Here is a 13,252-nt window from a genome sequence, read left to right as displayed (position 1 = left end):
ATTTATATGCATGTATGAAGAATGTCATTATAATTCTTTTATTTGGCTTTTTATTGTAGAGCGAATTCTGCCGAGACGTTGTGACGACATTGAGAGCTTTATATGAGCAGCAGGTAGTATTTGTGAGTGCTAGCGAGGCTTGGAGAAATCTCCCAGGTGTTGCTGAAGACATCACGTTCCCCTTCCAGCAGTAAGCTCGAAGATGTTTCTGCTCCACACGGTAGGAACACTCAGGTTTATCGTCAGCCTTTTCAGTCATTTCACCGGCTTGTCTATACAATTTGCATCTGATGATCTAATTTGTTGTCAAATAATTGAAAGAGATAAGAGATTTTTATAACTAACGTACTTACTGACTGTGTAGCATAAAACTAAACAGGTTTTGCTGTAATTATGGAAAAAGCCCTACTCATGGTTACTCGTTGACTAGTAAAAGTCTTAAACACTGCCTCATTTGTCACATCTTAAACAGTCTGGTTCGTTGCTATCCAAATCTACGTCCACTTAAAACTAGTACAACGGCATCAAAAAATAAGAGTCATAATTTCATTATCATAATGTCTTAAAGAAAGAAGTTTGGTCTTAAAGTTACACTGGTTTCCCAAACAAGGAGTTTCATTTAGAAGGTTAGAGAACGTTGTCCTGTTTGGGGAATTTTAAGAAAACCTCCTGGGTGAAGCCCCATCATTAAGCAGCTCGAGAGGATGCCAAAAGAGTACATCGCTTCATCAGAGATTTAAACTAGAACATAGTTTCTAATGGGTTTATTGGTCAACACATACATCCATTTGTGCCATGTGTTGTTTACTAGTATGATTTAACATTGAACTCAATGGGACTGTACTAAATGTTGCTGGAACCTTCTCTGTTTTGCTTCATGCTCGTTTGACTCCTCCCACCTAGACGAGAGGAGAAAAAACCCAATCCTTTGAGTAAGGTCCTTTGAGATCACAGTCCTGATACATGACTATTTCCCGGCTCTTGCTATTTAACTAGTCCAGACTCGGTCTTTCCCTGAAGCATGAAGCAACACAAACATGGCAGAAGCACTCATTTGCATACAGGTCAGATTTGATGAACTTCCTGCCAGATAACAACCATATCATGATGTGACACGAGGCTGTGACAGGGCAGAATGTTAAAGTGTATATTACGCATCGTGTTGAGCTTTAAAGTGTACATGCTTCATTTAGGTGCAGACTCACGTTGAGCATGCTCAGTTTTGGCTTGCCGGTCTTCTCCTGGCGGGAGCGTGTGCGAGAGGATTTGCGATGTTGTTTGCGGGCCCTCGACTCGCTCCTCCCACCGTGCGTTCCCTCGTTCCCGTCGCTCATCTCTTTTCCCGATGTGGCATCAGAGTTCACGCTGTGACAGGAAAACCAGCTGGATTTCAGACATTTGGTTTAATTTACTATCTTTTTACATCTGGGGGATCAAACGTAAAGGCTGAGGGCTGAAAGCAATATGATTAAGGTTGTATTCAACCCTTCAAATAAATGTTAAATAAAAGTCATAGTATGGACTAGAATTGACTTGAAACAAGAAAAGGAGCTTCTTGTATTGCACTAGAAGGAACTCCTTTCATCTGTAACTATAGCTGGGGGTTTTGTACCTGTCATATGCAGCCACTGTTGTCTGCTTATCGAGAGCACTCTCCTGCATGCAAATGAGAGAGAGAGAGAGAGAAATGAATGAGTAAGCGAGACAGAAGGGCAGCAATATTTATCAACAAATGGAAGAAATGCAAGCATTAATTTTAATAGACGATAACAGACAGATACAAATGACTGCTCTTTTTTTTCTTTTTCCTTTCAAGTAAACTACAGTTTTATCGAACCTCAGCAAATACTTCGGTAGCTGGCTGGCTAGCGCCGCTTGCACTGACACCGCACTGCTGAATGTGAGGAGTCGTGATGCTGCTGCATGGCTGTGCATGCTGAGTCATTTTGGTGGTGACTGCAGAGGCCTGAAGTTCCTGGCTCATATCCAGAGACTCCCCAGTATTTATAGGATCTGGTAGAAGGCCTTGTGGCACAGGAGGAGTCAGCTGGGCAGCTGGGGCAGGGTGTGCGTGATGGCCAGGGACTGCAGTAGCATGTGGAGCCACGGTGACAACAGTCTGAGCAGAATGGACTGGAACAGCAATGGTCTGGGATGTATGGACTGGAACAGAGTACTGGGATGAGCTCGCCAGGGCTGGAAGCACAATCTGAGACTGGTTATTGCTACTGGGAGCTCCCTAAAGGAAAGAAAAAGAAAAAATATCAACAAAACCAAAAAAAAAAAAAAGCATGATCTAAAAGCCCAAACTCTAAGCAATAAAATCATGATGCAACAAATTCCACTTTTTATTTTCTTGATCTTTCCATCATATGTTTCTCTGCACTGATCACAAAAAAGATTATACTGCAGAGAGGTGTCAAGATACTGCAGTTGTTGCCGTTTGGTTTATTGATTAGCAACTGCTAACTCTGTGTGTCTGAATTCTAAATTGAGTGCGTTTGCAAGTGTAAGATAAACAGACTGAAGTCAAATCAGCAGACACAGCAGCCAGAGCTATTCTCAGATCCTTGCAGTCCTAAATCCCATAAGGGAAACACACACACAGACATATACACACACACACTACCTGAGTAGCCTGAAAGATGGGAGGAGCTCCTGCAGACATAGAGGCAGTGTTTGGTGACGGGAGTTTGGTTGAGTAAATTGGGGAAGTGGTCTGCATGAGGGGATGCAAAGAAATTGTGGCAATGGAGCTTGTGCTTTGTTGGGGAGTTACACTGTAGCCCTGTTGGGAGCACTGTATGGTGGGTATTATAGTCGTGAGCACAGGAGGTGCGCAGGCTTGGTGGGAAAACTGTGTTGGTGCAGAGGAAGCAGAGGGTAGCAGTGGGTGGGGCGTTGGCACACTGCCATCCATCTGCGAGTCGGGCCCCGGTGAAACAGAGGGAGGGGCAGGCACAGGTTGGCCGGAGGAGACATAAAGCGGAGTGAGGGATGACTGTGCAGAAAAAGGAAAGGATGAGGAAAAAGGAATCATGTCCGTGAAGAGGAACCCTGACACAATGGCCAGGGTTAGAGGACAAAAACCGTCCTACCAATTAAACGTACAAAATATATATGTTGCTCGTTTTAACTCGGAAAAAATTGTAAATTCGGCAAAATTCATTTTAAAATATTCATATACTTGGTACACTAAGTGCACAACTGATGGAGGGATGGAGTAAAATGATAAAGACGTCACAGGTGAAGGTTACCTGTGTGAGAGGAGCTGGCTTGTGAGACAAGGACGTCTGATGGACTTGTTGAGCAGCAGAAACTTGCACTAAAGACAGCTGAGAGGTCGGTGTCTGTTGGGGTAACAAAAGTTAAACAACATGCAGCATGTGGTGTCTATCAAGAGAAATGACCCGAAAGGAGTCCCCCCTCCCAAAAAAAAAAGAAAAAAAAAGACCCATGTGCTGCTTTAACACAAGACAACTTATTTTGGAAAAGTTCTTCATCATTAAACAGATGTATAAAACAGTCTTTCTTTAATAACAAATCTTCCTGTGATGTCAGAGGAATAAAATACAACGTGGTGTTAAGAGTAAAATAATCAGTGACTAGAAGGGGTGATGTGACCCTTGCACTCCAGAGTGGCTGAAATATATAACGACGGTCTTACTACAGATAAGCATTCAGAGAAATGTTCAACGTACCGGTTGGACTGGATCGTCGATCGTGTGACTTGGTTGTAAAGGTGCAGTTAGAAGAACGGATTCTTGAAAATCTGCTTTTCCGATAGCGAGCATGCTCACTGCATGAAGACCCTTGTGCGTGGTAGCATGAAGATCTTCTTGGCCCTTCTGTGCTGCGCTGGATGAGATGTGTTGAGAGGTTTGCATGCTAAGCTGCAGTGACGGAGTTTCTGGAGAGCTCTGCACAGTGGAGGTGTGCTGTACTGCTCTGTAGGCTGAAACAGGCTGCACGGTGCATTGCGAGGCCGGAAAAATCTGGACATTTGTCAAATGTTGCACGGTTGAACCGGCAGACTGCTGGTCAGGCAGTATATTTTTTGGGGCGGCTTGCTGCAAAGGCGGCAACGTCTGGCCAGGTTCGGTATGCTGCAAGGGTGGTAAAATGTGTGTGCTGGCAAGTTGCTGCACACCACAAGAGTAGATCTGTGGTATTGTGGCACTTGCCTGGGCAAGCGGTTGCCCGGATTGTCTTGTAAGAGTGCAGCTCTGGGGTACACATGAAGTACTCTGTGCAGGTAGGACTGTCGGTTGTTGTTGTGCTGTGGACGGCAGTGAAGAGAATGTCTGTGGCTGCACCATCTGGCTTGCAGGCATGTAGCTAGGCTGCACAGGTACGGTGTTTTGTACAGCTGCCACGTAACTCGGGGACGGCTGGAACAGATGGCCAGGCACCTGCATGGATGCAACTGGTGCTGGCTGGCTCTGAAGACCCAGAGTGCTGGACTGCAGAATAGAGAAGCATAAACAGAGAAATTCTCACATATACTTTTAATGACACAATAACGCTAACTAATTTATTATTCATTTCTTTCCTAAATTATTAAATGACCAGTGGCAAGTAAAGCTTAGTCTCGCACCCAAAGAGCACAAAAGTGCCAAATGACAGGTGGAACAATATTTAGAGGTTAGGAGGCAAGCATCAAGCTCTGTTATAGGGGAGATACTTTCAGAATTTGGGATTAGCATTTTAAGAGGAACTGGGATTGATTGGTATTTACCATTAGAAAGGTCAGGAAAGCTATACTAAGGCACGAAGAATGTGTGCGGAAACATCCTTGAAAAAGGAGCAGAAAGAAGCTATATAATTGGAGATTCAGGGTAATAAGATTATATGCAAACAGGGGAGGGGGGAGAAAAAAAAAAAAAACAAGCACCAGGTGCAATAGATGAGGGAAAAAGAGGCAGTTGGAAGAATGCAAGTACCCTCTAAAAGCACCAGGAGCAGGGTTTCCTTCTGCAGCAGCATGGTGCCCATTTTTACCACTGACAGTAAAGCATGTCAGCTATCCGACCTACCGGGAACGTGAAAGCACGGTCGCCCATGCACACGCTCGCTCTGCGGCGAGTTGCTGGCTTTGGGATTTGAGATTCTGTTGTCTCACGCTCGTCACAGTCACTGTGTGCCGACCGGTCTGGCCCTGCTTCAAACACCACGGATGGGACACTTAACAAGCCAGGATTTGGGATGCGTTTGTGGCCAGTGATGTTTTCCAGAGATCTGTTAAGCTCTGACAGGTCAGAGAGATCTCTGAAAGAACCTCTGAGCCTACTTACTCCAGGCAAGAGTCCGGTTGGAGACGGAGATTGGCCACCACATATACACGGAGTGGGGCTGGAGTTTTGTCTTGTCCTGCTCCTAGATAATAGAAGCAATAGGCAGGTTGTGCACAAGGGATGTGGTGAGAAAGAGGCTTGATGATTTAGACAATACTGACACCCCAAACTTTTAGACAGAGGGTCATCGGACCCGCTATCGGGTGAGCGCACCATGGATGAGTCACTGTGGCGACGAGTGTCAAACGGTAAAGGAGGCAGCAACAACTTTGGAGAGAAAGAATCGTTCCTTTTTATCTCCTTCGATTCCGGCTGGGGTGATGAGCTGGAGTCAGGACTGACCGGCTGATGAACTGACCGGATGTCCGGGTTGTCTCGGAGCATTTCGATCACGGTAGTGCTTTGGCGACGGAAATGTGCTTTAGACCCAGCGCCATGGGGGCGGGACCACACTTGCAAATCATTGTTGTGTGATGTCAAAAAAGGGCCAGTCACATGTGACTATCATCACAGAGCATGAAAAACACAAAACACACGTAAAGGAGGCAAATAAAGAAAAAAAAAAGAAAAAAAAAGTTATACAGCACAAATAATGTTTTGAATTGTAAGAAAATATATCTCAATTTTAATGCATGGAGTGAGCTAAATTATTTCTTATTACCAGAGGCCCAAAAATGATGCGGGTTTTGGTCGTGTCCATGTTCAGTACTGAATTTGTTTGTCATGACTGTCTGAAATGATTATATATTATATTCAATATAATATAGTATATTGAATATAATATGTAATAATTTCAGACTATCTTCAAAGTAACTGGTGATAAACCCATTTCTGCTAACGTTTTCCCCAAGTGCTTTTCATAAGCCTCTAAAATTTGAAGGTGTTATTTTCAACAACTAAAATTCAGTGTAAAGTTATCAGAGGGAAAATCTTCTCAAACTGAAAGACAACAGAGTCGTAACTCATATGATTAGACTTGTGGAGATAAAATCGTTTGTTTGTTGAGATATATATATAAAATGTTAAAAAACATGTTGACAAACCCGGTTTTAAATTAACTGGCTTATTTTTCATTGCGAAAGCAACAATACAAACCTGCTGCACTGCTGTGGAAACAGGTTCCTGCAGCGACGGATAAATGACACTGTGCAAGTTGCTGCTGTGGGAGTCGGAGTATATGATGGAGCCAATACCGCTGTCAGCTAGAGAGAGGAAGAGGAAGGAGGACATAAAATGTGGGAAAAGACAAACATTTAAACAGACATCACTGTAAATCCCCAACACACACACACGCATCAGTTTAACTCACATGTCACGGAGGTAGTGCTGCTGCTCATGTGGGTCAGATTTGCATGCTGGTCTACCTCAGTTTCCTCAGGCTCTGTGGGTTCACATACACTGGGCACTGTGCTAAGGGGCACCTGAGCTCGCGTCGTCTGAGCTGTCCCGCTCTGCACGGCTGTGGACACGGTGCGTTCTCTACGCCACTTTATCAGAGCCACTCGGTCCCGGATCGACTTTCCCACGATCTTTGCATCGCTTTCGTGAAAGAAACCGGATTCGACCTGATCGAGATCGAATAAGTCAAAAAGAAATTACACAGTTAATTTTACACACACACATCTGCTGTGTAGGTGATTAAAACAAAAAACACACACAAAAAAGGATTCCATTTAAAAAAATTAAATAAAGTATATTTATTATATTACTTCAGCTTAGAACAATTCTCGAAGTAGAGAGTGATTGCACTCTAGTGTGACAAAAGTAAAGCTAAAAACAGAATCATGCTCAAACGCAGCTTGAACACACACATTGCTTCATATAGCGGACAGGCAAGCGAATTAGAAGCTGTAGCTAGATAGTGCCTACTGTAACAAAGCCCAAAGCCTTTAAATATAAAAAGTCCTGATGCAGCTAATCTTGCACTACTCCCCGAGGACGTAAGCTGCGGTTCCTCAACAAAGTCTTCAGATATCAATGTAATCTGTGTACAAGCGATAGAACTCTTTAAAGGCTTGTTAATGAGATGATGTGTAAAGGAAAACATACTTCATAAAGTATGCAGTGCAGAGCAGTGGGACCTTCCAGACAGGGAAGTAAGTGTTCATATAATAGACAAAGGGGTCGGGGGGGGAGACAAACAAACAAACAAAAAAAAAACCCAAACGTAAAAGCCTAGAGATGATATCACAAACACGTGGGTTAAAGCGTGTGTGGTCTAGTTGTGGCAGTCCATGTTGGTAAGAAAACCTATTTTTCACACCCACGTATACATGCATGATTAACTATTGGCAATCTAAACAAACTCTTATTGCCCCAAAAAAAACACCACACACAACACAGCATTGTCTGAGGTTTTCACTGCTCCAGTGTTTACATGGAGAGAAACATCTGACCGACTTCCTTGGAATGCGATGCATGTATACACACACAGAAGAATGTGGCAGTGTTATCAGGACTTTTTCAGCAAGATAAGACTGGTGTATGTTGCTGTGCACAAATTTTTATAACCGTTTCTACAAGGTCTTATCTTACTTTTACCATATTGAGTTAATGTGCTGGTTATGAAGCTGTTTATGAATCTTATAAAGACTGTCATATCATGGGAGACCATGCATTCATCCTCATCCCAGGAGACTTGAGGCACAAGGCAGTGCAAAATGTGGACTGTATACCAGTATATAACAGGGCACACACATACTTACACACTACAGACAATTTAGAGCATGCAACATGTCTTTAGACTAGGGAAGGAAACCAGAGCTCCTGGAGGAAACCTTGAGACACAGAGAGAACATGCAAACTCACACACACACACACAGCAGAGGTGGGAATCAAACACCCAACCTTAGAGGTGTAAGGCAAACAAGTTGAGCACCAAGCCACTGTGCCTCATGGGATGGCTTCTGAGTACAATTTTTCTATTTTATAATATAACTGGAAATCTGTATGATTTCAGTTTGTGCCCCTATTCTGGAGAGTAAGCTCTATATTTGCTATATTTATATTATGAATTTGGTCTTTCTAAAAACAGAAGCAGAAAGATTTGAAGCAAACTGGATCCATCAGGACGAACCCGGAACTCTGAATGAACATAAACCGAACTAAACAAAAAATGTCCACTTTCAAGTAAATGTGTATAAAGTGGTATTGTCAGCTCCAGGAGTCAGTCTGTGAGACAGATGGCATGACAGTGAGAGAGAGAGAGAGAGAGAGAGAGAGAGCAGGGAGTATGGGGGTGAGTTCCTAGCAATGGCAGGAGTTTGTTACTCATAAAAGCAGTCACACTGGCACAAATTGGAAAAGATGCTACCGGATTTATAGTGACTATAACTATATACCTTTATATATAACTAGACTATAATTAGAACGCAACATTGCTCACCATCTCTTGAGCCACGCATTCAGGCACCTCCTTCTCGAGGTCAAAGGTAAACTCGATGGCGCCGCTGTCCTTGTACTTGCCCTTCAACTTGCGTGCGTCCTCCACCCACAGCTTGAGCGCGATGGAGGCCTTCCTTCCGTCATCTTCCTCAGCCAGCTCCACGCGCACGCCTGTGTCCTCCGCAAAGAAGGCATGATTTAGGAGGTCCTTAATGGAGTAGCTGAAAAATAAACAAATAAATAAATAATTAATTTATTTAAAAAAAAAAATCAGAATGATGCCATTCAGGCATAAAATCAGAATGATGCCATTATTTTGAACCAATTTTCTCCTGTTAAACTCCATTTATTAGCATGATGATAGATGAAGAGAACAAGAGACTAATATCAGACTGTTTTTATCCGATGAGACAAGCGTTCCACAGTAGCGTTTCGTTGAAAATAAAAACAAAAAAAACAACAAAAAAAACAGAGAGCTGATTGAAGTATGTAGTAGACCTTTATCAAGACTCCACAAGTCAGATAGTGACTTTACTGAGCAATGCAATAGTACAAAAACACAAAAGGTAGCTTGAACATGCAAGAGCTGTAGAGTAGATAAAAATAACGGTGCAAAAAATACCGCCTACTGCTACAGTAGAGTCTGTGAGTTCGTCTAGCACAAGGACAAGTGCAAGCAAAATTAGGACCCAACACTTCACTTCCTTTCTTTCTTTACTGCAATGTAGCAGTAGATTTGGTTCTTGGCTAGTGGAGGTGATGAAATCGGATGGTGTGAAAGACTGCCAGCTGCAGCAGACTAGAGAATGGAGTTGGTGAGTAGATAAATGGTCGCTTTGGCATTGGGGAAAAAACAAGAGCCAATCAACATCATTCACCGGTCAAACTGCCTTTCTGTCACGCGCACACACACACTCACTCACCGTTCTTCCTTATTCTGGCAAATACATTCGCCAATGATCTCCTTGACCTCCGGGTCCTTGACTTTGTTATAGCTTGCAGGCTTCACCCCCTAGGAAGAAAAGGATAGAGATAAGGTAATAAGGTAAAGATACGGAGAGATTAAGTTGCAAAGAGGGAAAGTGAGATGTTAAGATGTGAATGCTTTGTTTTGTCACTGCTTGTTTAAACACAACTTAATAAATTTACAGTAGTGAAAACCTCCCAGGATGATCACGATCATCAGTTGCGATGTGCTGTGGCTTGTTAATTTGCTTTATCGTTCATAGAACTTCATTAAACCTATTCTAATTGAAGGAGAAGAAAGAGAGAGAGAGAGATACTGTAAGAGATAGATTTATGCTCTAACTTACACAGCTGTCAGTAATACAACTAGAAGCTGTCTGTAATTTAAAATTGGGTATCCTAAAAATTCCCTACGCGGAGAATAAAAGAGAAAAATGCAATTTTATAAATGCTCCTGAATGAGAGAAAAAAATAGAAGAGTGAGAAGGAATAGAAGAAAGTTTCCAAAAGATAGAATGCAGGTGTTAATAGAGCATTTCCACCAAAATCAATAGCTAAGCCACCTTGCACCTGCAGTATTCAAACACAGGGGCAATTATTATTATTATTTTTCTATAAACACGGCATGTCTGATATGATGTGGTGTTTCACAAATAGCTGCCTGAAATGCAGGACTCACGCTGGTGACTTTTCTGTAAATCTGCGCAGCATTCTGGCACTCGGAGTACGGATATTCTGACGTGGCCATCTCCAACATACACATGCCAAAGGCATACACGTCCACCGACTCGTCGTAGTGCTCCTCGTACATCTCCGGGGCCATGAACTCTGGAGTGCCTGAATGAAAGGGGAAAAAAATATTCAAAAATATATTCAATATATATATATATATATATATATATATATATATATATATATATATATATATATATATATATATATATATAAAGACCAAAAGTGTCAACGGTTGATCCAGCAGGTTCATCTGGAAAAGCAGGCTGAAGCAACAGATCAGGAACTGAAATTACTGTTTATTAATGTGTTATAAATGTTTCATGCAGAAACCTCACAGCATTTTTACAGCATTTGGCTGCTTGTGACATTTCAGTATTGATGGTTGTGTTTATAGTGCTGGCTTGGCTTTGATATTTGCTGGAAAATGACTTGGTTTTATTACTTTGTGTGGTTCAATTAAGTTTTATGCAGCACATAAAATGAGCATGAAAATTTCTCCAATCAAATGAAAAAAAAAACCTAACAACCCAGCTTTATTATATTTTATACACTTTTCATATGTAAAAATCGGTTTACAGCAAAGAAGAAATTTAGAAGATAGCATAGCATAGCATAGCAAACTCTACTGGACGGTCATATTTGTGTAACACTGGTATCTCACCAATGACGCTCTTCGCAAACGAGGCTCTCTTAAGCGTGGCCAGGCCCAGGTCTCCGATTTTCACGCTGCCCGTTGGACCTGTGATGAAGATGTTATCACACTTCAGGTCCCGGTGGATGATTGGAGGGGCACGTGTATGAAGAAAGTGAAGGCCTTTCAGGATCTGCCTACACCAGCTCCGTAACACTTTGGGCTTCATTACTTTAAAGCGCTTCAGATAGCTGCAAAGCAAAACAGAGTCATTACAAGAAGAAGCCACCAGATGTCTTTATTTTTGCCTCATATAGATTACAAAAATTGGAATAGGTTTCTTTGCTTATCCCAACTTAAGAAGTTAGGGGGCAGCTACAGTGCCCCTAGAGTGGAGAGGGTTAAGGTCATTGCACATGGGCCCAACAGTGGCAGCTTAGTGGTGCTGGGGCTTTAACCCCAACTACACTTCAAAAAACCAAAGCACATGGCCTCCACTAAAGCCAGAGCTTTATCCAGAATGAACCAGATTAAAACACAGACTCATGACTGCTCAATACTTTTAATTAGACTCCATAACATTTCCCAAATAATTTTCAGTCATTAAATGTCTTTATCCATATTCTTTGGTTAACACCAGGCAGTGACAATGAACCATTTGTCATGGTCACATTATTAAGTTTGACAAGCAGGCATAAATACAGCATGTGAACTCTTCAGTCACCCTGAATGTGGAATAGCCTTACTGGTATCCTTTAACAAATAATAAGCAACCGATTCTTTTGTATATCTGCGGTCGACATAATTGATCACGTATCATCCACAAATGGACAAGATTAAATAAACTGGTCTTGGGAACAATCGTTCATATGGGAGCTCCAGAAATAAACTTCTTGTGGACCTTGATTACATAAGTGCAGAGGTTCTCTTGGGGATCTTGACTAAATGCATCAGACATATTGGTATTGCTATGGTCAGAATGCTTTATTGGGCTACGTATCAGATGTCTCCAGTGGAAGAAGGGTCAGATCTTTGTTTTCAACGGTGTTGTTCAAATTTCTGTACAATATTGTCTTCTTTTCATCATCAACTTGGCCTTAAAAAGCCGAGATGAATGAATCTTTTGTTATTTCACAGCCACTGATGAGGACTGAGAGCAGCTGTTAAATGTGCTTTAATGGAGGAAAAAAACCCACCCAATGCAGTGCAGCTCAGCTTGAAGGAACAATCAATATTTTCCAAGCCGACTGCAGATGAGACTCACGTTTTTAATGTCCCTGAGGTCATGAGTTCTGTCACCAGAACGATGCATTTTTTCCCTTTGAGCAGAGATTCCCAGAAGTCGTAGAACCGCACAATGTTTGGATGTTGCAGCCCTTTCAGCATCTCAGCCTCCTCTTTGAAGCGCTGCCTCTCCACTTTCGACAGCTTTCGGTCCTAAAGAGGTGGGAAAAAAAAGAAAAACAGAGTGGCAAATCTGTAGTATAATGAGGTCTCCTGTGATGCAAACAAATAGGCATCATTCAATTAAAATACATGCCTGCATACTGCTGATTAATTGATTACATCAAAAAAATAACAACATCAACATAAACTATAGATTCACAAAATGTAACTTGGCATCATTCTTAATGAATTTTTCAATTAACACAAAAACAGGCTTTATTCAAAGCCTGTATACTTCAAAGTACTACATTGTGCGTCGTTCCATCCTTACAACAATCAGATTAAGAAATCTGTACATGTCTTTTGGCAAAACTCCAAATGAGTGTTCGTGTACAGTTAAAGGTGGGATCTCCGTTGTTTGAAAGCCAATGTTGACATTTGAAATCACCAAAACAAACATGCCCCTAACCCAAATGGGTCCCACCCCTGTTTTGATAGCTCCGCCCACACATACACCTGACCAGTATAACCCAGACAAGTATTATGGCGGAACCTGTTAGGGCAGCTGACCGAGGGTATATTTTTATCAATAAATGAATTCAATGAGTAATACTATAGTAATACAAATGTGTTTTTGTAGTACTGTGTGTTGTACCGTGAAAGGTTTATCTCCGTTTCACGCGGAAGACGTCCAGTCCTCTCCAGCGCTGGAAAGCTGATGCTATATTAACACGGGTCCTACTTCATGCCTTATCGCAAGCCTTTCTTCCTTTGTTTTTATCCGCCATGTCAATGTTAAAACCGCTTTCTGCTAATGTCACACATTACAGTGGCACACTGAACGCTCTCTCCGCCC

General features: G+C 42.1%; 1 protein-coding gene across 1 annotated transcript in view; it reads right to left on the bottom strand.

Moving 5' to 3' along the window:
- The window catches only part of LOC132853404 (serine/threonine-protein kinase WNK2-like), a 38,071-nt gene that overhangs the window by 14,803 nt on the left and 10,016 nt on the right, over positions 1-13,252 (bottom strand). Inside the window, exons 2-15 of the mRNA XM_060881117.1 lie at positions 12,275-12,447; positions 11,041-11,261; positions 10,324-10,481; positions 9,602-9,690; positions 8,680-8,899; positions 6,604-6,859; positions 6,390-6,496; positions 5,037-5,795; positions 3,702-4,463; positions 3,258-3,350; positions 2,630-3,001; positions 1,838-2,239; positions 1,613-1,656; positions 1,206-1,365 (exon numbers count right to left, since the gene is read on the bottom strand). Of these exons, the coding sequence (XP_060737100.1) occupies positions 1,206-1,365; positions 1,613-1,656; positions 1,838-2,239; positions 2,630-3,001; positions 3,258-3,350; positions 3,702-4,463; positions 5,037-5,795; positions 6,390-6,496; positions 6,604-6,859; positions 8,680-8,899; positions 9,602-9,690; positions 10,324-10,481; positions 11,041-11,261; positions 12,275-12,447 (3,816 nt within the window). The remainder of the gene's footprint in view (positions 1-1,205; positions 1,366-1,612; positions 1,657-1,837; positions 2,240-2,629; positions 3,002-3,257; positions 3,351-3,701; positions 4,464-5,036; positions 5,796-6,389; positions 6,497-6,603; positions 6,860-8,679; positions 8,900-9,601; positions 9,691-10,323; positions 10,482-11,040; positions 11,262-12,274; positions 12,448-13,252) is intronic.

This window comes from Tachysurus vachellii, chromosome 11, assembly GCF_030014155.1.
Source record: "Tachysurus vachellii isolate PV-2020 chromosome 11, HZAU_Pvac_v1, whole genome shotgun sequence".
Taxonomy (NCBI): Eukaryota; Metazoa; Chordata; class Actinopteri; order Siluriformes; family Bagridae; genus Tachysurus; species Tachysurus vachellii.
Note: the sequence above shows the minus strand (reverse complement) of the source record. Positions and strands in the feature narration are given on the sequence as shown.